Raw genomic sequence first — 25,052 nt, 5'->3', positions numbered from 1 at the left:
TATTTTGCAGACATCTTTAATGTTTAGTGAATAATGAAATTTTGTACCATTTACATACATATCTACAGTGAAATGGTTGCAATTGTTTGAATAAAATTGTCGTTTTTTATGTAATCTAGTTATTTTAATCATGGATACTATCATGTATGAAATGTTATTAAGGCATTAGACACGTTATTAGCCGTCGATGTAGCACTTTAAATGCGCACATTTCGCTGGGTATAGGTACTATCTAATATATCAAAGATCGAGCCTACCACGCCTTTCGGATTAATTTGATTTATTATCGGCGTTTCAATTACAAAAATGTCAAATATAATTTGACTCACAATATTCTTTCGGTCTTGGCTAGATTTTTTCAACCCGAAGTTTCAATTATAGTAAATAATCTATTACTTGATCACATTTCCTACCGCGTACCAGTAATAGACAAGATTCACAGTCTTGTACATTTTAGGAAGTCCAGTTTTTCGTTCGGTTAAGGAATGCAATTAGACACATGGGCTTGTTTATTTATGTCGCAAGTGTGCTTAATTTTGAGCGTTTAGTTGCTATAAAAATGCAGTCGTAAAATTTCATGTGAATGTCGTCAAGGATATCCATCAAATTTGCAACGCTATTTAGGAATTGTATTTAACTTGCACACTTAACTTAGATACCTGCTTAGTTATTTAAAATTTATGGTCCTTGCGATGTATAGAATAATTAAAAAATGACTATATAGTTTAAAAAATAGTTTTCTTAATTCATAACATCGAGCAAATTCTTTTTTAACAACCTATTTTGTTAACGTTATAAACGTTAACTAATAAATTAAATAAAACAGAAATTCTAGAAATGAAGATCACATTGAAAACAATACCAAAAGTAAATTTTGGAAATTTTACCGCTAAATTAGCTGGGTTTAGTTAGCGGTAGATAATAAATATAATGATCTAAGACACAGATGTTATAAAATTTCCAAAATTTACTTTTGGTGTTGTTTTGTATGTGATCTTCATTTCTAGAATTAGAATGCCCCGGCTTCGCACAGGTGTACATGTATTATACATATAAACTTTCCTATTGAATTACCTCTATTTACTGCTAAAATCTGTATTAACACTCGTGGCGTAGTTTAAAAAATCTAAGCGAATAATCAGCGGAAGCGATAGGTGATAATGTACTGGAATAAGATCAATAAGTATATATGATCAAAATTTCCAATAATCAATGTCGTTTTCTTTGCAGGAGGAGCTGGACTTAACAGCAGTCAATAAAGCAGCAATGATGGAGTTACCCGCTGCAAAGAAATGGCAAATATACTGCAGCCGACGACCGCCTCCAGGTCAAGCCCCACCTCTGGCTACCGCACCTCAAGTTGAGGAGTACATCAAGGCACTGAATGAAATCTCTGATGTGAGTTTAATATGACTTATGCAGAAGTTAAAATTTTTATATTTCAAGTTTGAAATAATATAAGGTCCACTGTTGTTGCGAGGAAAGAGATTTTCTAGGTATGGGCATCTAATAAACGAGGAGCGAGGACGATGTCTTAAAGATAGTACTTTATATGATGCGGATGGATGTAAAGGAAGAAGACGAGGAAAAGATGGATGGATTCTGTGGAAGATGATTATGAATAAAAGGAGCTCAGATATGACTTACGATAGGGATCAATGAAAGAAGATGACAGATTACCCAGACACCAGTATTATAGTATTATGAAGGCAAGGCAATGATGATAACATGATTTATTATTAAAGAAAGTAGTGGTAATCTTGAGTCTTATTAATCATATTGTGTGGTAATAATTACATGTGCATACGTGTTAAAAGATATTGGGATAATAAATAACTTTTGAATAATCTTTACACGTTTTGGATGTATCAGTTGCGTGGTTACGCAAAGGAAATGCACTCGCTACACAATTTAAAAAATAATTAATTTTTATTGCACTACGGTGTACATTTACTTAAGTTATAAATAACTTACTAGACGTCATCTTTACAGACTAGAGTCATATTAATATATTGTATAACAAGATAAATGATAAAAGTCAAACGTTATTTTTATGCTATAATTTACATTCTTGAATCTACAGAATATGTTATGTCAGGAGGTATACATATCAAAGGATTTTTTCATTACTCGTAATTTTCAAATTTACTAACTTCGACTATATACACTCGTTTGCGTGTACCTCTAGTATACATGTCTATTCCTCGACATCTGCGTCAATGTCTCAATGCACCTCAATGTTTGCTGCTGACCTTAGTTTATAAGCTGTATTCCTATTTGAAGGATCACATATATGACGATTACTACTTTCCATTAGGTGCGCTGATGACTTGTTTGTCATTTCACTTATATAAGACAACATTAATAATAATTTTCAGGCCTTTATTTCATCGGAAGGTGTACCACCACCGGAAGCTTGCGCCTTAGTAGATGGATTAAAAACTGCACTTCGAACCCGAGCACATAGCTTCGTACTTCACTTTGTCAAGCAAGGCGGCTTGGGGGCCCTTCTGAGCGTGTTGCAACGTGCATCAAGGGACGATGCACTCACTAGACATAATCTCATCGCAGCCATAAAGGCTTTGATGAATAACTCGGTAAGTTATTTATAATTATAAAATAGTCGTATATTTCTGACGCAATCCATTTGGTTTGGTAAGTAACTTCTGTTAAAGAGTAGGTATATAGGTATAGGTGGATACCTCACCTATAAATTACAGGATACTCTAGTCCTCTGGAATCACAACAGATAAGGGTATATGATGACGTTATAATGTCCGCAGTGCTATTCATGTAGTTGCGTGTTTGCTTTCTTCTGAATTAAAACAGGCAGACTTATGACGACGCTGTGAGGATCGTATGTTATATCCTTTTTCATAATTTAAAATTTTGGCTTTAGAATCTACTTCAATTATTAAATTAAATGACAGTTAAAGCTTCCAAGTAAATATTTTTGACAAAAACATAGTGAGACTTGAGAGTATATATTTTGCTGTGGTTGAGAAGGAGGAGGAAAGGAAATAAAGACAGACCATTCAACCCGTCGTTCTAAATTCATAATCAAATAACCACAACGCCCGATTAATAGTATTGTACACATATATTTTAATATAACTATATTTTCTATCTCCGAAGAGATTGTCGGAAATTAACGTTTACAGTCTTTTTTACAACAGTCATAATTCCATTGAGGTCTTATATGTGCTGGTGGTAGACCGCTAGACCGTGACGTTCTTTTTATTAGTAATACAGTAGCATTTGTGATCATTCAAGCAAACAATATTGGTTAATGTCCGCATTCGATAACTACTCGTATGTATTTGGTTGAATGCCAACACTTTATGATATATCCGGCTCATTGATTTTTTACTTTGAATCCATTGGGATTCAAAGTAAACAATCAATGAGCCGATGGACATTAGTCATTGGACTAATGTCCTGGGTCACATTCCTACATACTAAAGACGTATGAATTTATTTCATTTTCCAAACATGGCCTGTTAAAGAAAATCATCAGACTGACATTGGAGATACTTTGAAACCTTTTCTTTACATATTTTCTTTTAATATAAAATCGTGACATCTGCTTGTTTGTTTAAAATTGACTGTAGTGTTTTATGTACCATGATTTAGGTATCGTGTATGGATTATATACAATTTGATTTCAATTATTCAAATTTAATCCATAATCTAAACTGAAGAACTTTCAGAAAATAATAGCTTTAAAAATTATTCAATAAGAATAAGAATAAAATAGAGAGTTAATAATTAATGTTAATATACCTATAGTATGTATTTTTTTTCTATTATCCTAGTCGTTTCTTGAAGAAAGCGTTGCAGTATTTTACCTAGCTTTAAGTAGCGTCTAGTCGGGAATCAAAATATGGATGATATTGCATATTTGTGGCATACGGGTTATACCCATTACTACTTCTATATATTCTCGTCCTTTGTATATATTGTAGGTAATATATATTTTTTACAGACTGGCCGTGCCCATGTTTTAGCGCATCCCACCAGTATAGACCTGATTGCACAGTCGCTAGATACAGAGAATGTGAAGACAAAAGTAGCCGCATTGGAAATACTCGGTGCTGTATGTTTGGTGCCGGGAGGACACAAGAAGGTAACCTTTCCTTTACTATTGAGGTTGATAATATTAATAAAAATTAGAAATAAAAAAAAATTACTGGATGGCCAAACTGGACAACAGGAATTTTGATTAAAATGTTGATGTTCATAGACTATATATGTTCTGTATACATCAATTATATTTTATATACTTTAATTACATCCTTTTTTGGTAAATTACAACGAAATATTATTCTTTTTTTTTTCATAAAAGATAATTGTTAATATTGAAATAGTCTTCCTCCAAATAAATACCAATAAATACAAACCTTCATATAATTATCTACCTACATAAGTTTTGAGGTATGTACCCTTATCATAAGAATAGAATGGCTTCTAATGTACTAAAATAATTCTTAGGTACTAGAGGCCATGATTCACTATCAAAAGTATGCCGGCGAGCGAGCCCGGTTTCAAGGGATAGTGAACGAACTTGACCGCAGTACGGGGGCTTACCGTGATGACCTCGGGGTGAAGACTGCCATCATGTCATTCATCAATGCCGTCTTAAATTACGGACCTGGAGAGGACAGTCTGGAGTTCAGACTGCATCTGAGATATGAGTTGCTCATGTTGGGGATACAACCAGGTATCAAAGAATTCCATCTAATATGTAATTTTAGTAAATGTTTGCTCAAATATTTCTCAAAACATCTTTCAAAATTAAATATTATAATTTCAAATTTATCTTACTTCATTTTGTATATAGCAAAGCTTGCCAAAGATATCGGAACTAGAAAATTAAAGGACTCTTTAAGAAATTCTAACAAATATATAGGTACATAGCTAACAGCCGTAGAAAAAGATACTATGTAACTTATCTGCTCTGCAAAATTCCTGTGAAGTTTTTTTTACTGATAATTTCGTACGTAAATCTCTACGGTAAATATAACGGTATAAAAACAAATTTTGCATTGCAAATACACTATTTTTTCATAAGAATCCTTTCGGTAATCGCGACGCTTTCTTTTCGCAGTAATCGAAAAACTAAGGAAATATGAGAACGAAACTTTGGACCGACACATCGAGTTTTTCGAGATGGTTCGGAACGAAGACGAAAAAGAACTTGCCAGGAGATTTGACAAAGAGCACGTGGACACCAAGAGTGCGGCGTCGATGTTCGAGATCCTGAGAAGGAAGCTTAGTCACACCGCTGCCTATCCACACATGTTGTCATTGTTGAAACATCTACTTCTGTTGCCATGTAAGTTGTGATATTTATATTATGTAGGTATATAATATAAATTTTACATTAAAACTTTAAAAGTATATTATCATTAAATGAATATAACATTTTCTACTCAAATGCTTAATGCACCTAATAATAATAATAATAAATAACCCTGGACAATTAACATAGCGCGTCTAGTAAGCAAACTTTGTGTTATGGGTACTAGAAAACTGATATAAATACTTAGATATTTTATACATAATATAAGTAGAAAACACCCAGACCGATACGAACAATCATACACATGAATACAAATGTTTGCACTGTGCGAGGAATCCAACCCACGACGATCGGAAGTAAAGCGGTGTGCTATACTGCTAGACCACCGAGCCAGTTACTTGGAATTATACTTTTCATTATATTTTGTTAAGTTCAACTTATCAACATTATTGCTTTTACAGCCCTCTATTTATATGAATGCTAACTAAACCTATAATAAATTTATTTTAATAATTTTAGCTTCTTGCTAACTGTTTTGTCTTTTTTTTTTGATATATTTTTTTTATTTGTAAATAAGAAACTATTTAGTGTAATATTTAAAATTTGTTTGTTGTTTTTAATTGTTGTTGTTTTGTATGTGTTTCCAGTGGAATACAATCCTCACTCGCAGCACTGGTTGCTGGTGGACCGCGTGGTGCAGCAGGTGGTGCTGCAGCAGCCCGGCGCCGGCAGCCGCGCCAACAGCGAGCAGGGCAGCCTGCCAGATGTCAACACAGACCCGGCCAAGGTGATCATTTTAAACGTTGAACGAAGAAATTAATGTATCAGAATTTTTGATATTATCTTTCGGTGTGAACAAATTTTACATAGATAAAATAATTTGGTTAATATTTACGGCTTTAGCAAGGTGTCTTACTTCTGATGGTTGCAGTTTCGATTTCTCGCACGATTTTTTTTATTGGACTACTGTAATACTATTGGCTGCTGTTGGCTTTTGCCTTCAGGCCTGGAGCGACTGAAGGCAGTTAGCCTTGGGCCCCGCCTAATAGATACAATCCGACTTCCTTGCAAAACTTTGTATCTACGAATATGAATGATTGTATTGATCTGTGTGTCTTCTATGTATATTATGTATGTATTTACAAAAAAAAACAGTTTATTAATTATTATTCTATGATTTGTCTGGTACCCATAACATAAGCTGTGCTTTGTTTGGAAATATATATATGTAGTTTAGTAAAAGTACATATTTGTTAAAAATAATTTAATGGTCCATTTAATTTTCAGATCTATGACCCTGACGTCGCTCCCCTTGAAATTAATGTAGGAGAAATAGTGCACCTTTTAGCCAAAGAAGAAGAACTCGTTGCTGCCAGATCAAAAGCCGAGAATTTAGAACGAGAAAATATCGATTTGGCTACGGAACTTGCCAAAAAGGTATACTTTTCTAAATTTTAAAAACGGTGATGGAAATCATAATCGTAACTAAACGAAAACATTGAATGTTAAATTCTGACATTGGTGTAAAAGATTATTAATTTTTAAAAATGTGAAGGATCTATTAGGTTTTGGTACTTACGATTTGCATTAATCAAGCTGATTTTTGAACGAGATCGCATCGAAATTCAATGAAACGATGTTAAATTGTCTTATCGACCATATATGATACGATACAACATGATCATCAATTCAAACTGTAATTACACTAAAATGTTGTGTTACGCTTTATAGTATAAATAGTAAAACATCTTTATCAACCACGTCTGTATTCTGTCTGTATATCTGTATCTTTGAGGAAATTACAAAAACATGCTGGTCGAATTTGTCAAAAGTCAGTATTTTATTAGATTATGGTTACATTCTTTTTATGACAAGAATAGCCATGTGGAAAGATTAATTTTCATAATCTAGGTACAATACATGATTATACTAATTCAATATGGACACATAATCATCAATTTTATTTATAAAAAAAAGGTTAACGTTGTGCTATAAGAGATAATAAACTAATAGTAACTTTAATCGGTTGCTTCAATATGCATGGTAAGCGATTTCTAATGAAATGATCACAATGTAGGTATTATATTCATGAATAATTTAGCTATTAAGGTGAAAAGTATTAATGGTCACCAGCACCGCATGCTAACCCTCGCTAACGCACTAACAGGAGAAGCAAGTTGACCAGCAGTCCCAAGAGCGCGAAGAACTGGAGGATGTGGTGTCAAGACTCAAGGAGCGACTTGAGCGCGAGACCGCTGCGCACATGGAGAGTGGCGAGAGGGCACGTGCTGCTGCCACCAGGGCGCTGCAGCTCGAACAGCAGGTATGGGGGGAAAAGGATGCTACAGCTCGAGGAACGGGTACTTAGTGGGGAACAGGATACTACCGTTCGAGGAGCGGGTACTTCGCTGGGGAAAGGGTGATACAGCTGGAGTTACGGGTACTTAGTGGGAGTACGGGGTGCTACAGCTCGAGTAACGGGTACTTAGTGGGGGAACGGGGTGTTACAGCTCGAGTAACGGGTTCTTAGTGGAGTAACGAGGTGTTACTACTCGAGTAACGGGTACTTAGTGGGAGAACGGGGTGCTACAGATTCAGTAACGGGTACTTAGCGGGGGAAACGGTTAACTGTATTAAAAACAGTTGGTATGGTATTGAGAAAAAGATGATTAAAGTTTAAGCAATAGGTATATATTGCGCTACTGCTCGGGTGTGTGGGGTGGGAAACGATATAGCTATAGCTTGAGCAACGAGTACTTAAAGGGCTACAGCTGGACTAGCAATCACGGGTAGCAGCAGTAATTATTTTGACATAATTGATACATTTTTGTGTGTATTTATTTACTTGTAAAAATTGAATATATCTTTTTGCATTTCAGTTAAATCAAGAACGATCTGAAAGAGTCAGATTCGAGAAACTAGTCAGTGAAGGAAGTATACCTGATGACGCCAAGGTAATTTATATTTCCCCTAATTGCTTCTTATGAAGCCCAAATAGTTAAAGTGCTATTATTGCACTACGAGAGAAAACACTTGGTTTGGTCCATTTGCAAATATATTTCATGTTTGACATACACAAACTTGTACATCATACGTTTCATCCCACCTACCAAACGTTTTAGTCTGGACTTTCTTTAAAATTTTGTTAATTTATTGAAAACACAAATATTTAGTCTGATGGGTTGCGAGTTACCACCTAATTGACCTACTTCAAATAAATGACCTGAGATACATTTAGGCCCAGAGAGTGATTACTGAAAATTGTCCATAAAAAATGTGTCTAGGGCGCAGGGCGGTATCTGGAGCATTATGATGTTTATCCAAGAACAATACGTCTAATAACTGTGCCCGTTAAACCGAGGGCAATTTATAGCCTATGTGCTTCAGAATCAGTAATTCTTGCGTGAGAGTAAGAAACATCCATCCGTCCTATCTTCAACACTCTCAAACCTCCACGTTTAATATATTAGTAAGATACGACTATATTAAACGTGAAGGTTTGTGAGTGTTGAAGATAAGGACTATATTAGTAAGATAAGGACTCAAACGACAAAATCTAAACAAGATTATCGGAAACGCAGGTGAGCAACCTGAAGAGCGCAGTGATAGAGAGCTGCGCGGCGCCGCCGCCGCCGCCGCCGCCGGCGCCGCAGCCGCCGCTGGCGCCGGGCGCGCCGCCCGCCGCGCCGCCCCCCGCGCCGCTTGCGCCGCCCGCGCCCTCCCTCCCCAAGCCCAAGAAGAACGTGCCCACCCCCGGGAACCCGCTCAAGAGCTTCAACTGGAGCAAGCTGCCCGACGCCAAGCTCCACGGCACCATCTGGCAGGAGCTCGATGACACCAAGTTGTACAACGCTATGGATCTGCATACTATCGATAAAATGTTTTGCGCGTACCAGAAGAATGGTGTGCAGGTCGGTAAACTATATTTTTGTGAAATTAATTTCCAAACTTGAACTTGTTTAGCTGAGGAATTACCATAGCTTTATTATTTTTATGAGCTCAAAGAGAGTTTGAACTTACCGTCACATAAGTAAAAATAAATGTATGTACCATATATTTAAGGAATGCCTTCGTTGTATACCAATCAAGTATAATTTTTATCGAATTTTATTGAGAAGAAAAAATAAAACCTATTTCAGAATGAGGGTTCCGTGGAAGACTTACGGCAGTTGGGATCTAAGCCTCGAACTAAAATCTTGTCTGTCATAGACGGACGTCGTGCACAGAACTGTACTATCTTGCTTTCCAAGCTTAAGATGTCGGACGAAGAAATATGTCGGTATGTATTTTGGATATCAAAATATTAATATATTTTTAGTTCGATTTCCTCTTATTATAATAAAATAGATGGAATAGGCATAGGAATATATATATATATATTGAGTTTTATACGTTGTACGTCTCACACTCTTTTTCAATATACTTCTCTTTTCGTTCTCATTCTTTTCATGTATACACTCTGATACCTTTAAGTCCTGTATCATATACGACACTGGACGGTTATGGATAGCATATTAACTATTTGATCGTTATAGGTCTATCTAGACCTTCATCATTTAATTATGATGAATATTTTTATATGAGAACAGATCTAGAATGCTCTAGAAGATTTAGAAGCTTGCATCTTCCGCATATTTTTTTATTGTAATTCTATCATCTGACTGCTTTTCGCATGTCCTGAAATTTTCATTCCTAAATATGTAATTTCATCAAACTTACCATGACCATTGAACTACATACCTTCATATTTGTTTTATTCGTATGGTTATTAAACTAATTATTAATTGATGTTATTTATCAGAGCGATATTACGGATGGATAGCAATGAACAACTACCCATCGACATGGTGGAACAGTTGCTCAAGTTCACACCCAGTGCCGAGGAAGCTGCATTGCTAGAAGAACACCAGGACGAGCTTGACAGCATGGCGAGAGCTGATCGGTTCCTATACGAGATCTCTAAGTGAGTATCCGAGAATGATGATACACTATAGTCTGTTTTTTCTGAAACAACAATTGACATTAAGTACTTATATTACCAGCTTTTTTCGATTTTATCGTTCTATCGATAGCGTTGTGGCACAATCGAAAATTAATATTAATTACCGATTTTTGTAGGTTACACTCAAATAATATGTGAGTGTTTATTTTAAGTGCATTAATGCAAAATTAATAAAGTTTGGGCATTAATAAATATAGAGTTCCAGTCTAAACTAGCTTTTTAATTTAGTTCGTTCTACAGGACTAATGTAAGGTGCGAATTCTATACAATATTGTTTTGTCGGTCTAGAATCCCGCACTACTCGCAGCGCGTACGCACGCTGCTGTTTAAGAAGAAATTCTCAGTAGCGGCTGCTGAAGCGCAGGCGCGCGCTTCCACCGTGCTGCGCGCCGCCCGCGAGATGACGCGCTCGCGCCGCCTGCGAGCGCTGCTCGAGGTCGTGCTCGCGCTCGGCAACTACATGAACAGGTCTGTACACCTCCCCCACCCTCCACCGTGCTGCGCGCCGCCCGCGAGATGACGCGCTCGCGCCGCCTGCGAGCGCTGCTCGAGGTCGTGCTCGCGCTCGGCAACTACATGAACAGGTCTGTACACCTCCCCCACCCTCCACCGTGCTGCGCGCCGCCCGCGAGATGACGCGCTCGCGCCGCCTGCGAGCGCTGCTCGAGGTCGTGCTCGCGCTCGGCAACTACATGAACAGGTCTGTACACCTCCCCCACCCTCCACCGTGCTGCGCGCCGCCCGCGAGATGACGCGCTCGCGCCGCCTGCGAGCGCTGCTCGAGGTCGTGCTCGCGCTCGGCAACTACATGAACAGGTCTGTACACCTCCCCCACCCTCCACCGTGCTGCGCGCCGCCCGCGAGATGACGCGCTCGCGCCGCCTGCGAGCGCTGCTCGAGGTCGTGCTCGCGCTCGGCAACTACATGAACAGGTCTGTACACCTTTTTAAATAGCCGAGTAATGTAATTAAGTAAAATCTGGCTTAGCTCAATTGTGATAGATGCAATATAATGTGAAAAATACGTTTTACTTGTATTAATATACTTTATTTTTTACTAGGGGTGCTCGCGGCAACGCTTCCGGGTTCCGATTGACGTCGCTCAATAAGCTTGCTGATACGAAGTCCAGCGTCTCGCGGAATACTACCTTGCTACATTACCTCGTAGAAATGCTTGACACACAGGTGACTCGTCTAAATATGTATAACATATGATGTTTAAAATATCGAAACATAGTCATATCATAATGTCGTCTTTAGAACAACAGAAATCTTATTGCCTCAAATATTTCTCACTAACAGGTAGAGAAAATTTGACAAATATAGTCAAATCAATTTACTCTTTACGTAAATACACGTGTATGGTATATCACAGTGTGTTTCGTGTTAAGTTCAAGGACATCCTGCTGCTGGAGGAGGACGTGCCGCACGTGCGCGCGGCCGCCAAGGTGTGCGTGGAGCAGCTCGAGAAGGACGTGGGCGCGCTGCGCGGCGGGCTGCGCGAGGTGGCGCGCGAGCTCGACTACCACGCCGCGCTGCCCGCGCCCACCGACCACGACGCCTTCCTGCCAGTCATGCGAGACTTCCACGCGCACGCCGTCTGCACCTTCACGCAACTCGAAGATCTCTTCCAGGTCAGCATTGTCTTATTTAATTTTGTTTATTTACAGCTACCGACCGAACAAGTGTAGGTTTATCTTAAGGACAAAATTGGAGTGTCGTATTAACATTAAAAGTACATGATGGAAGACCGTGGAAAGTAACAAGAGCTCCACCGACTCTTATATTGCGATTTAATGAATTGGTTCTATCGGCTAATATTATTACCTATTATTATTACTATTATTAGGACATGAAAAGTCGATTGGAGAAGTGCGCACACACGTTCGGCGAGGAAGCAAGCGCGTCGCCCGAGCAGCTGTTCGGTGCACTGGACGCCTTCCTGCAGCAGCTGGCCGACGCACGCGCAGAGTGTGATGCGGCCAGGCGACGCCGCGACGAAGAGCAGCGACGCACGCGGCACGAGCAGGAGGTGACTCTCTCTCTCATTCTCTCTTTCTCTCTCTTTCTCTGTCTCTCCCTCTCTCGTTTGAATTCGTATTTTTGTTCTCTAAGTATGGTAAACAAGCCACCTTATGGTAAGTAGTAACCGTCCTTATTTTCATGATTACCGCGATACCACTCATGCGTTGCCATTCCGAAGGACTAAAGTGTGACTTGTCCTATAATTTCAGTACAATTGCCTTATATAATGACCACTATTAGATAGACGTTGATCCTTTTAAACGCAATTAATTGAAAATATTGCATTTTTTATATGTACTTGGTACGCATATATACACGGTATAAAAATAATCTGATCTACGATATCATCCCTGTTGATGATCTAAGTATTGTATCTATAAATTACCGAAAACATATACACATAGTGAAATTTATTAATTTATTATTTATTTATTAATACATTTATACTTTAATTTAGAATTGGAAAGTTATGGTTATGCTTAGCAAAGATTTTGTTACAATTAAATATGTTGAATATAGAATGAAGAAATGAGAGTTAATGAATGAATGAAAAATATATTGCCAATCGATAGATAACATGCCTTAAAAGTATACCTATTCATATTAGTCCTTAAAGCTATTATAGATATATTTCATTATATTTTAATTTTTTATTACAGCTTAAAAAACGCACTTTAGAACGCAAACAAGCCTCAAGCCTGCTTAGTTCTGTGGGAAAGTCGCTAGGCAAATCAAATGGATCTGCAGACTGTAACGGCCATGCCAACGGAGACACATCTCGCGACGGCACCCTCACAAATGGTCAGAAAGGTGAGTTCGATGACCTCATCTCGGCCTTAAGAACCGGGGACGTGTTTGGAGACGACGTAGCTAAGTTCAAAAGATCTCGAAAAACTTCCAAAGCCAATCATAAAGGACGGGATTCGCCACCGCGAGGGGTCTGCAGGGAGGACTCTAGAGAAAGACAAAAGAATTGAAGATTCGGCTTAAGCGAAAGGTTGTGCAATCAACACTTGAATATTATATTTAATTAAACTGTAAGCCTACAGCCGTAGAGTAATTTCAATACGTGATATATTTCGTTTTATGACATTTTGAATTTTTTAACGTGATAAGACTTTTGAGTCACAAATATTGAGATTATATACGAGTATTGTGTGAGTAGGAATCTTGTGGAACAATGTATGGCAATTTATATGGCTATTCTGTAAGGATACCACACGTTATCGATATCTATTGACCACCGTAAGGGAACTGACGACTGGGTTGCTACGATGAGCCATGACTAAGATAAAACAGAACACAGAAAGTAAAATAAGAGATACATGTTGTTTTATTTGTCAAAAATAAAACTTTTATAAATCAAATAAAATTCTCAGCTCATATCGACTATAATGAGTGGGTTCTAGTTTCAAACCAGTCACTAGTTTGTTGATGATAATATATCTTTAATAAAAATAGGAAATAAATATTACTCGAAAGAAATTAGTAATTATATTGTAGATATTTAAAATGGTTTATATGAGCCATAGTTTTACATGTAGTAAGCATGGTGACTAGTTTACAAAAATTTTCAACACCAATAATATTGTGTCATAAAATTGAATTAAGACAACAACGAATATCCGCGGCCATTATTTAGGTACCTGTTCCTTTAACTATACAACATATTCTTAAAAAAAACACAAATCTGGTGCCTAAATATGTAAGATTTTCGGATTATTTTTAATTTTTGACAATTTGGCCTTTGGCTATCGACTGATGAAGTCAAAGACTGGCATATTATTCCATAGACCTAATGATATAGAATGTACTGATAAGCGATGTGTGATTTGAATAACCATAGAGTAGTTACTGATTTTTCATTAGAGTTATTGTAATCAGTAGAATTTGTTTGACCGTCCTTACAGTTGATATTTTAATTTTTTTTTAAGTTTAAGATTAGTTTCAATAATACCTCTAAAGGTGCCGGAATTTAAGGACTGTATCAAAAAGTTTTTCATCGTTTTGTGTCAAAAATGATAATAATTAATGTAATGTAACGACGGTCCAATTTAAGTATATTTTAATCAGTGCAAACTTTTTACATATCTTCAAATGTCTTGTCACACAAAGCACTACAAGAACTTTTGTAAAATGTTATGAATTGACAAATTTTTATTATATTCAAACAATAATCACTATATATAGGAATTGACACGACGGGCTACCAACAAGTGGATATTGAATTTTTTTATAACATTTGTAATAACAAGTATATAAAATTTTCGATAAATTTACATTGTATCTGACTTTGTCTAATGAGTTCTCATTACTATTATATTTCTTACTTTTAAATATTTTACGAAGTGATACATGAAGTTATTTTATTTTTGTAAATATAATTTTAATTTGCCAAAATTTGTTACCGTGACGAGAGGGAAAGAGAATTTTAGTAATTTATTAAAATTTCGTATGTACCGAAGTTTATGATTATGTAAATTTTATTGTTTTGTTCAGTATTGTATAAGCGTATAATATATTAATGTAATTATTATACCTACTTATAGAGTATTTAAATTAAATATGTGAAACTATGCAGACTTTTATTTTTAAATAACCCTAATGCATCCATGGTGAGAATTCCCTTCGAATAGGCCTAACCATCCTCCAACCTGGGGTCAAAGTTGGATCGATGACCACACTGACAGTTTCGAAGTCCCCATCCTGTGGTCTAGGCATCCATGGCCTAGGTGGTCTAGCTGTAGGCCCCGCCTACTTCCGGGTTTGGTTCTTCGCAAGTTGAAAACATTTGTATTTATGGCAATGATCATTTGTATAGCCTGGGTATTTTCTTTGTATATTTAGTATTTATTTACAAAACAAATAATGTACTTATAAAACAACACAAATTACAAAAAATGTCTAGAAGGCCTAACACAAGTTCTAACATCTCCCAGATGACACCGACTGAAGCTGATGATCACCCGATGGTAAGTGGTCACCGTTGCCTGTGTGTGTCATGTGACATAAGTTGCTATTCTAGTGTCCTAGCTCTTATGCCTGTAATTTCACTAAACGTACCGTACCTACAAAGCGAAACGGTTTAGGCTCAAAATAGGTGATACAATGATAACCACGCCGACGTCTTTTTACATAGTTTTATATTTTAGACTTGGAACCTACCTTGAATATTACCTACTGTTTCGGGGGCGTTATTGTTCGTAATGTGGACTATTGACCCCATTGCTCGCAATGTACCTATATACATATATCAGGTTGACCTTCACGCGGTTCTCCTGGAAACAATAAATTTCTTGTGAATTTGTCATGATGGGTTAACTGACTTGACCTCTTGTTTACCTTATCATCCTTCACTGCGTAAACCCTTAGCCCAGACGGGTGCACCATTCCATTATCTTCCATAAAAAAAATTACTGCTTCAAAAAAGTCTCGAAAGCAACCTTACATATTATTTATTCAAGAAAATCTATCACACGAAATGGTTTGTGTTACTATTTTAATGATATTTCCTATAATGAACTTCGTATATATATTTTTTTTATTGGATTGTTTGGGCTATTGTCAGATGTGTAGCACCTGTAGCACTACGACCTACATAGATCTATTGTGCTCGCCCTTTTCAGAGTTCGCTACCTAGACCCGTCAGGGACAAGAATTGAAAGATATTCTTAAGAGCGATCGTTTTTATCTCCTCGGGAAAGAGTGTAAACTTTCCAAAGGAGATATTTCGTTTATGCATGAGTGGGCTACAACCACATAGGATGTGAAGCGGCGTTTCCTCTTCAGTTTGGCAGAATCTACAGATACTTGTCGTGCATAGGCCTAGCTTAGCCATATGCTTGTTTAATTTGCAGTGTCCTGTGAGGGCCCTAGTCATCATGCATATGTTTTTACTCAATAGCAGTAATCTATTGGAGCAATTGGTCGAGAAGCTCGATATTAGGTCTTTTGAAGTAATAATAGCTAACCCACACAAAAATTCTTTGGCCGCATAAATTTATTAATAAGGCGTAATTGACACCTAGATGTATAAAAATACTTCTACGTTTTCTTTCTTTATTTACAAAAATTGGTCAAGTTGTTTTGGAGGAGTTATATAACAACTGACAAACGCTGTGAAGAGATTTTTATATATTAGAAGAGAAAATAGAGTAGAGTATAATCTAATTAGATATTTTGTTAATAGGAATTGCCGAGACATTCCTTTAGTAATTTAATATCATTTTACGTAAAAGAATCGTGTAACAAAATTACTAAGATTCTAATACATTTTATATATTATTGTTGTAGGCATTTGAAACCCAACATTTTTTATTAATATTAATATGTGTGTGTACCTTATTTATATTACGACCTACGATAACAATGAAGATTTTTATGTTATAACATACAATTACATCCCAGGATATTGTAATTCACAGAATATTTGGGTATAATTTATTATTAGAATATGAAGAAATTTTAATTTATGAGGGTTTACTATGAATACATGAACAGCTGTTAAGGTAATATTATGTTATCTGTGGAAATATTTTAAAAAAATATTGTTATGAACCTAAAATACTTTTGCTCATTTGATTTGACATTTAAATTAGTATTAAGGAACGTTTATGAAATGAAATTTTACAAATCTTAACAAAATTGTTAATGCAGGTTGTTAAAAAAAATTACTAGGCTTATTATAGATTTCAGGCGATCTAAGAAGCGATCCAGAGCGCACCACCACTATTTCGATATAGCCCCTGATTTTAGGGTTGTGAATTGGAAATTTTATTCTAATAATATTTTATACATTAGATATTTATAGGTAAGCAACATTACAGATAAGAGAATCTTAATAATAACATTATAAACGCGAGAGTTTGTATATTTGATTCTCTTTCACGCAAAAAGTACTCAACGGATTTTGACGAAACTTTACAATAATATATGTCTTACACATAAAATAACATATAGCTAAACTACAGTTTTTATTGACTTTAACACGGTTTATGAATGAAATACTGTTATATTCATTCATTAGCAGCTATTAGATTAACCGTCAGATTTATTTTGAAAAAAAATACCTTATCTATGTTTCTCCAACATATTTATATATTCAATCTATTTATAGAAATTCGCCACTAACATGAGGTCATGAAATTAATTACTACACAATATTAATTATCATTTATTTATTAAAGACAACTATGATTGAAAATATAACATTAATTACGACACGTAGGTATCTTATTTCTACTTATATTAAACAATTAGTCAATAAATATACGAATCATAGATTTCTAAACTACATACATCGGTTCATTTTATAAATCTAACGAAAATACATAATCATGATTTAGTTATTCCATAAAATATATATATCGTTTTTCAACTTTGGCATTCGTATTTATTATTACTTATCACAGACCTTACTACGACTTCCATTAAAAAGGCAGCACCTCTTTTCGATAACAATTCCCGAACATTGTAATACTCGTAATAGCTCTAGCTCTCTCACTAATAAAATTTACAATATTTGAATAGTGCATAAATATTTTTATTTTATTATTACAATATCTAAGACAAAATGAAAGAATGTTTTATTTAATTGATGCATTGATCCCAATTATTTTCAGTGACAATGATTCCCAATTAATTATTATTATTCAATTACGTAACTAATTATCATCATCGGTGCTATCATTATTTTGATTTTCAACGTTACACAGATACGTTTTAAACTGATTCGTGTTGTTATCAAATAATTTACCTATTACACTATCTTTGAAGAACCCTTTTGGTTGTATAATCGTTTCAAATTTACTCTCGACTGACATTTTTCTCTTTCTATTTTCGTATGAAACAATATTTAAATCCAGAGAGAAACTTCGTTTTATTTCTTTCTGTAAATTTATATTCTTGTATTCGTTGGTTTCTGCATTAATATTTTCGGTGCGATACATATCTTCTTTTAACGCATCAGTAACATGCTCTACGTAACCTTTATTGCCGTAAGCATTCGTATTGTCATCTGAGTCATTACTGTCATAATCTCGATTGCTATAATTTTTACTAAAAATCAAATGTTCTTTATCTATAATTGTAACACCAGGTGAACGTTTCTGGAATAACTTACACGATGGCCCGAAGAGCGGGAACTTTTTAGTGTTGTTACAACTATCTTCTTCATATATAGTATTGCCTGATTTTTCTACATCTGATGCGGACCGATTTTCTTGTATTGTACAAAGTTCGACATCTTTTTGGTAAGATCGGTTCTCTGTTTTGATACTTTCTGATAAATCATCATTGAAGATTATCTTTTTATCCTTGTTATGCTTTTTCGAAGATATAGATACCACAGTCTCAGTTGAGTTATATCGCGTAGTTCCTTCGTTCGTACCAGACCTCTTCTGCGTCGGCGACAATGTTGTATTGTTGTGACCTTTCTCAGATTTCGATTGATTTTTGTTATCATGCATTCCAAATATGCGTTTTATTGATTGACGAAACTAGAGCAAATAATATTAGACAAATAAAATAATATGATAATAATAATATGACAGCAGAAAGTGGTTCATGTACAGATTTTTTAATATAATCATTTGAAATATAAAATTTAAAATATTATCTAATAGTAACATATATTTTTTAACATAATAACATTAAATATACTCACTTGGGTATTCATGCCAACATATATGAGGGGATCATAGCAAATTGAGCTTTTTGCCACCAGTGCTGGAATAACTCCGGCACCTGGAGATATCTGTGACAAAATAACGATCAAAAAGATTAATCAGAAATGAAAATAATTATATTATTTAAGCTATTTAATGTTACTCCCACAGAAAATATAGATACAGAAAAATATTATTACAATGAACAAGACAAAGATTAACGGACAATCTTAACGTTACAGCAATTGTTTCCAGGTAATCTTAGCATGACTGCACTTGCGCTTGTGTAAGTAATAATAAAATAAACTTTATAAGGAAAATATTGTTAGATCTATGTGTTTATAATTAGATATTAGTAACAACCAACAACATCGACAGGAAATTATATATGAACTTTCAGATCAATGCTTGTACGCTTGATGAAGTGTGATTGATTTTATTATACTTACAATTCCTTCAGTAGCGAACTGCTCCATTAAAGCAAACAAGGAATATGGTGTCCATGCCACAGTGAAGGATATAATCATGATGAAGACCATGGCTGTAGCCCTTGTTTCCGCTCGGCTTACTCGTCCCAGTCGTTGCGAATTCTATAATGTTCATACTAAGTTAATATTTTACATAATTAGACTTTGCACAAAGTCGACTACGTGGATATTTCTGTTAGGTACTTATCTCTGGCGCCAAAACAGCTTACTTTATATATTTGCATGCTGTGTTCCGTTCGAAGAATAAGATATGGGAGTAAAATTACAGGGCACGGAATAGTGACGCCGTCATTCAGAATGGCAATGCATGAGCGTTACCACAGGCGTTAACTCGATGTTTAATATTTTATATAGATTAATTAATATTCAGTTTTGAATTTTATTTTTATTTAAAAACAAATTGTTATAGGAATTTTAAGTGCCTACCTACTTTGCGGTTTTATATTAGAAGGGGATTAGGTATTACTAATATCATCTATTAAATAACCTACTTCATATAATAAAAATCGAGCAATTTTAACATCCTAACACGATAAATTTATTTGTTGAACATATCGAGTAACGTTAGACGTTTACAATAATGTGTGATTTTATTTACACTTATTAAACAACTTATTATATAGTGTTTAAAATGACAATGGTAAATAATAATTAATTAATATTTCATTGCACAAAATACTAGTGCGTGGCGGTGTTTATGTTGATTCATACGTCATTATTAATGTGTACTGTGTGAATAGCACAATATTTACATAGTACATACGTATATAATATATTAGTTAATTATAATATTCACTCAAATATTCAAATAGGTCGCGTCGTGGTCAGCCACCACACCTTAAAATATTATATATAACTATTTTAAATTTTTGTAATTTTTGCTATTTGGCAGTTTGTACCTACCTATTTATACAAAATCTTAAAAATGTACAATTGAACAATATTTGAAGGTGCTATACGCAAGTTTCTAGTTAAAAAACTATACAGGTATATATATAATTAAACAGCGATATAATATTAAATACTTTCCTTCATTCCACATTCCTAATATAAATGGAAAACAAAAAGACCAGTACAAGAAATCATAGTAATGAATACAAATGTTTGTATCGTTTTTTTTTGGACTGTTTTAAAGCGGTAATTGTCCATATGGCCAATGGCCGTAATTGACCTTTACTACTTTGTGAAGGGTTTGTATCTTGCGAAAAATTAAAGTCGCGATTATTGGAAACAAGGCGGTGTGCTAAACTGCTAAACCCCCAGAGCCTTCTCTTCTAGATTTTTCTGTTTTATTTTTTCTAATACTATATAAACTTCACTAGGTCAGGTATGTCAATGTTCATTATTCTAAAGTGGCTTATAGCATCATGTTACCTTTTTCAGCGTTCTGATGATGTTGACATAGCTGTAAGTGATGACAGCAAGTGGAACTATTTGTCCTAATGCGAACAGGAACATAATATACGTGAGTGTATTCATAGATTGTTCATGCCAGTTCACCGAACAGCTGCAATAAATAGATTCATACAGTTGTGAAGAGAAAATTAGTGTTTGTATACGACAACAAACTGCTATAATTATTTTTATACATAAATAATGTTATACCCATATTGGTTATAGCTTACCTTAAGCAGCATGATCGTACATTTCTAAAAAGAATTCATATTCATAACAATAAGATAGTGGATGATAAAATAAAGTTCTAAACTAAAATAAAATCTTAATTTAAGATCTTGATATATTTACCTGATGTTAGCAGCTTCATTGACATAGTTTCCCCAACCCATTAGAGGCGGGGTAGTGAGCGCTAGTGAGTAGGTCCAAATAAATATTATGGATAAGATGGCTCCTCTTGAACTCAAATGTCTAGAACTGAGCGGTCGAGTCACCAGTATGTACCTCTCGAAGGATATAACAGTTAGCGTTGTGATTGAAGTAATACCTGAATGATAGGATTGTTTTAATCAACTACATATTAGACATAAGGTTTTTTTTAGATAACAGTTTAAGGTGGTAACTCCCTTCAAACACAAGTGCTTGAAACTAAGCTTCCACGTCACCAATATTTGTAATTGTCGAAGTATTACACAAAGAAGTTACATTTACCGCCCTAATTGATGTAGTAAGTACCTGATTTGTATAGATTTATTCAAAAAAATATCGATAAGGTTTCTCTCTACGAACTTAAGTTTAAACACTAGACTCTTACACTAGAGCTTTTGTGCTGAAAAACTGTGCTGAATGCCACAAATGCTACAGTAACATGCCGAGCATAAATCTAGTCAGTGAATACTGCGACACAAGAACGTGGATTTACTCATTCACATACGAATTTCTCTTTGTGTTTCTGTCTATTTATTGTTGTTCTATTATCTTTTGTTTTGTTTTTAAATGTTCAAAAATTAAAGATATTCATGATTTTTTAATGTTTACTCAACAGTGTCAATTTATAGAAATTACTTCAATATCTATTTGTTTGAAGCGCTATAATACACCATTAAATGAGTTCTGGAATATACAAGTTCTATAAGCATTTAGTGGTTTATTTTTAATTTCAATTCTAAAAGAAGCAATTTATAAAGGATTTCATTCTTTGTCAATTTATGTGTGTTTATAGACTGGAGAGCTTTTAATATTACCGGAATTGAAGTATCGGTTGGATACTTATTTATTAAAATGTCAAGTTTTTCATTTTCTTGTTGAGTCTGAAAAAGGTCTTTTCAAACGGATATCCATTATAAAAAATATATTACGTTATAAAAATGTATATTAAATTGCGCAAAAAATAGCAACATTAAATAAATTACAAATAGTAAAAAAAGCAGCGCGTATGTCATCATACACAGATAGATAAAGTAAATCTGTCTATCTTCATCTGTATTTTTTTTATAAAAAATGACTAGACATTATATTCGAAATTGTAAAATAATATTGCTCATTCGTTATATTCACTATCCGTTTACGGACTTAGCCTACATTCTGAGTTATTTCAAATTTCATTCCTTACCTAATAAAGCCATAAAGAAACCATAGAGAACACACATGGTGTGGCCAAACACCCATCGATGGAACAGTGCGGAGATGAGTGTGAACGGATTCCCCAATACTGAGACGGAAAAATCGGAGCACACTAGGTTGAATAATATGATGTTCAAAGGTGTCCATAGCTGAGAACAATAAAAAAACAGTAAATAGTTATTTTCAAGCTATTTTAATTCTCCACTTGTGAAAGGAGTTATTAGTTATTTTCAAGTTATTTTAATGCTCCACCCGTGAAAGAAGCAGTTATGGTGCAGCTGAAGACCAGCCTGACTGATACTACTTCAGTCTGATGGCACACTAGGGGTTCGAACTTCTGCTCAAGCCGTCGTGACATCGATCCTTGTTTGAATATATATTGGTTTTGATAATCTTTTAAACTTGATAGGTGTTTCGCGTAAAGTATTAACAATGTTGGGATGGTGTAATTTGATGTAATCACAGAAATTGTATTTTAGTTATATGGCTATTACTTGCTATAAATATTGCGTTACAAGGATTTTTTTTCTATTGCATGTAATATTTATTAATGTAATAATATGTTTGTTAGTTTAAACATTAATACAAAATCAGGATCTGATAAAATGAGTTCGGAGTAATTGAGGGATGTTTACCAATATTATAGATATGTTATACATAATATTGGAAAACATTCCAGCTGGAAAGCTGATTAAGTTGTTTAGGTACCTACCTATTTCAATCTGGGAATTATTGCCTGTCGATATTGACAACTGATGACGGTTTTTTGGTCGCCTGAACACCACTCACGTGTAATTATTGAAAGTTGTCTACCCACGTAAATATGTAACTTTGTACAAATTTAACACGAGACTTAGGTCTTAATTTTGAGTTAAAATTATTGTTTTTCCACGTGATAGTACTATTTTGATGCCAAATTTAATTAATATACAGTTCAGCCGTTTAGTCGTGAAATGGTAACCAACATATAGATACTCAAATTTATAATATTAGTATAGAATATGGATGGATTGTATTACAATTATTAGTGGAGCATTATGTAGCTGTAAGTCAATCCTGATCCATCTACTAATTAATACCTACATTATTCATAACTGTTAAACCTTTTCCCTTATTTAATATTAATGACTATACAGAATCACATCAATGAGATTTATTATGGATTAACTGTATTCTATAATACTGCAATATCATTTACCTCCAGTTTATATGAAACAATGTTATAATGTGTGATATATTTTTTAAGGTAACTAGAATGGTATTAGAGTGGTATTATTCATTATTATTGTTTTTATTATTGAAAAGAATATTTGTAATTAAAATTATATCACTGCTAAAAAACAGTACAGCGTTATCGCACACAGGCATTGCAGTACAGCGTTATGCCTTTGTTCGCATAGCAGTACAGCGTTAATATATTACCATATGTATAAATTGGCCGTATATTATGTAGTACATTATTTACATGCTAAATTTATAAGAAGTATACAAATATAAATAGTAATGAATGATGAATGGATGGTGAATGGTAACCATCACCTATATACATGAAAAACACCACAATGTTCACATAAGTCCCCTACCACTTCAACTTACAAAGACGAAGAGCTATGTCGGTGACTTTAGTTCTCTGGCGAATTACTTCGTTTCGGATTTGATCCCTCAGAAAATCTCCAAGCATAACTCTTTCCATGATAATAAATATTTGGTATTATTACCTGTCTATCCTTGAACATCAGCAGTATCACCATCAAGTTTAGGAAGAATCCAAAGAAACCTATTAGAAATAATACAAAGGCAGACGCAACATAGCCCCACTTTGGCATTAACAGTGGGAAATCTTCTTCATATCCCTTTATAATTGTATAATTGATATTGTTACTAAACGAAGTCATCTTGGTTGCATTTACACTTAAGATTACCAAGATCTACATTTTATTTAACAAATTTTACCACAATGATAATCTGAAAAAAAAATAGAAACGTTAACTACTTTTCTATTGCGTTCTAGAATATACTAGCAATGATGTATGGTTTCGGAAATGGTTTATGTTTAAAAAAATGGCAATACCTTCTTCCCTCACAGCCTACCGCTTCACCCGTGGAGGTACCTACTTTTTTACCAAGTGTTCATTCTGATTATGAAAAATAGGAGCTACTTTAATAATGGCTACTGCCTATTAATCGTTTCTCCAGAAAATGGTTTAGAACGGTATTTTTAAGTAATAACAATGTCACAATGTTATGAAAAAATTTTCCCTGGTTTTACAAAATAGAATTATAGTGAGAACTAAAAAAAGCAGAGTGATTACAAGAGTTGATTTGGTGGAGGAATATTCCATGTAATGATATAATAAAAATAAATAAAATTACAACTCGTTACACTATACATTTTATTGGTGAAGACCTGGAATGCACTAGAAGATAGATATAATTTAAAAGAAACAAAACAAGACCACTTTATCTCTATGTTCTATGTTCCATTTTCAAAGTGATAATTTTATATTTAAGAAAAATAATGGCTATTTGCATTCGAAAACTTAAGACAAATTA

General features: G+C 34.6%; 2 protein-coding genes across 2 annotated transcripts in view; one reads left to right on the top strand and one right to left on the bottom strand.

The window, feature by feature from the left end:
• The window catches only part of LOC131842144 (disheveled-associated activator of morphogenesis 1-like), a 67,165-nt gene extending 52,261 nt beyond the window's left edge, over nt 1-14,904 (top strand). The window contains exons 5-21 of the mRNA XM_059190665.1: nt 1,231-1,398; nt 2,379-2,597; nt 3,986-4,126; nt 4,492-4,720; nt 5,108-5,335; nt 5,950-6,089; nt 6,590-6,739; nt 7,470-7,625; nt 8,182-8,256; nt 8,884-9,213; nt 9,442-9,581; nt 10,104-10,265; nt 10,593-10,772; nt 11,365-11,488; nt 11,695-11,937; nt 12,153-12,335; nt 12,988-14,904. Of these exons, the coding sequence (XP_059046648.1) occupies nt 1,231-1,398; nt 2,379-2,597; nt 3,986-4,126; nt 4,492-4,720; nt 5,108-5,335; nt 5,950-6,089; nt 6,590-6,739; nt 7,470-7,625; nt 8,182-8,256; nt 8,884-9,213; nt 9,442-9,581; nt 10,104-10,265; nt 10,593-10,772; nt 11,365-11,488; nt 11,695-11,937; nt 12,153-12,335; nt 12,988-13,305 (3,186 nt within the window). The 3' untranslated portion in view covers nt 13,306-14,904. The remainder of the gene's footprint in view (nt 1-1,230; nt 1,399-2,378; nt 2,598-3,985; nt 4,127-4,491; nt 4,721-5,107; nt 5,336-5,949; nt 6,090-6,589; nt 6,740-7,469; nt 7,626-8,181; nt 8,257-8,883; nt 9,214-9,441; nt 9,582-10,103; nt 10,266-10,592; nt 10,773-11,364; nt 11,489-11,694; nt 11,938-12,152; nt 12,336-12,987) is intronic.
• A 2,671-nt stretch (nt 14,905-17,575) lies between these two features.
• LOC131842149 (parapinopsin-like) lies at nt 17,576-24,394 on the bottom strand. Its single transcript, XM_059190671.1, has 7 exons — nt 24,218-24,394; nt 22,489-22,648; nt 21,228-21,423; nt 20,856-20,988; nt 19,443-19,583; nt 18,993-19,082; nt 17,576-18,825 (listed from the first exon to the last, which is right to left on the bottom strand). Exons 1-7 carry the CDS (start codon nt 24,392-24,394, stop codon nt 17,992-17,994), a joined length of 1,731 nt encoding a protein of 576 aa, XP_059046654.1. The 3' UTR covers nt 17,576-17,991.
• Between the last annotated feature and the right edge of the window lie 658 nt (nt 24,395-25,052).

The sequence above is a fragment of the Achroia grisella genome, unplaced genomic scaffold (genome assembly GCF_030625045.1).
Source record: "Achroia grisella isolate CSIRO2021 unplaced genomic scaffold, CSIRO_AGI_Agris_v1 utg2138, whole genome shotgun sequence".
Taxonomy (NCBI): Eukaryota; Metazoa; Arthropoda; class Insecta; order Lepidoptera; family Pyralidae; genus Achroia; species Achroia grisella.
The sequence above is the reverse complement of the archived record's forward strand: the minus strand, read 5'-3'. Positions and strand labels throughout refer to the sequence as shown.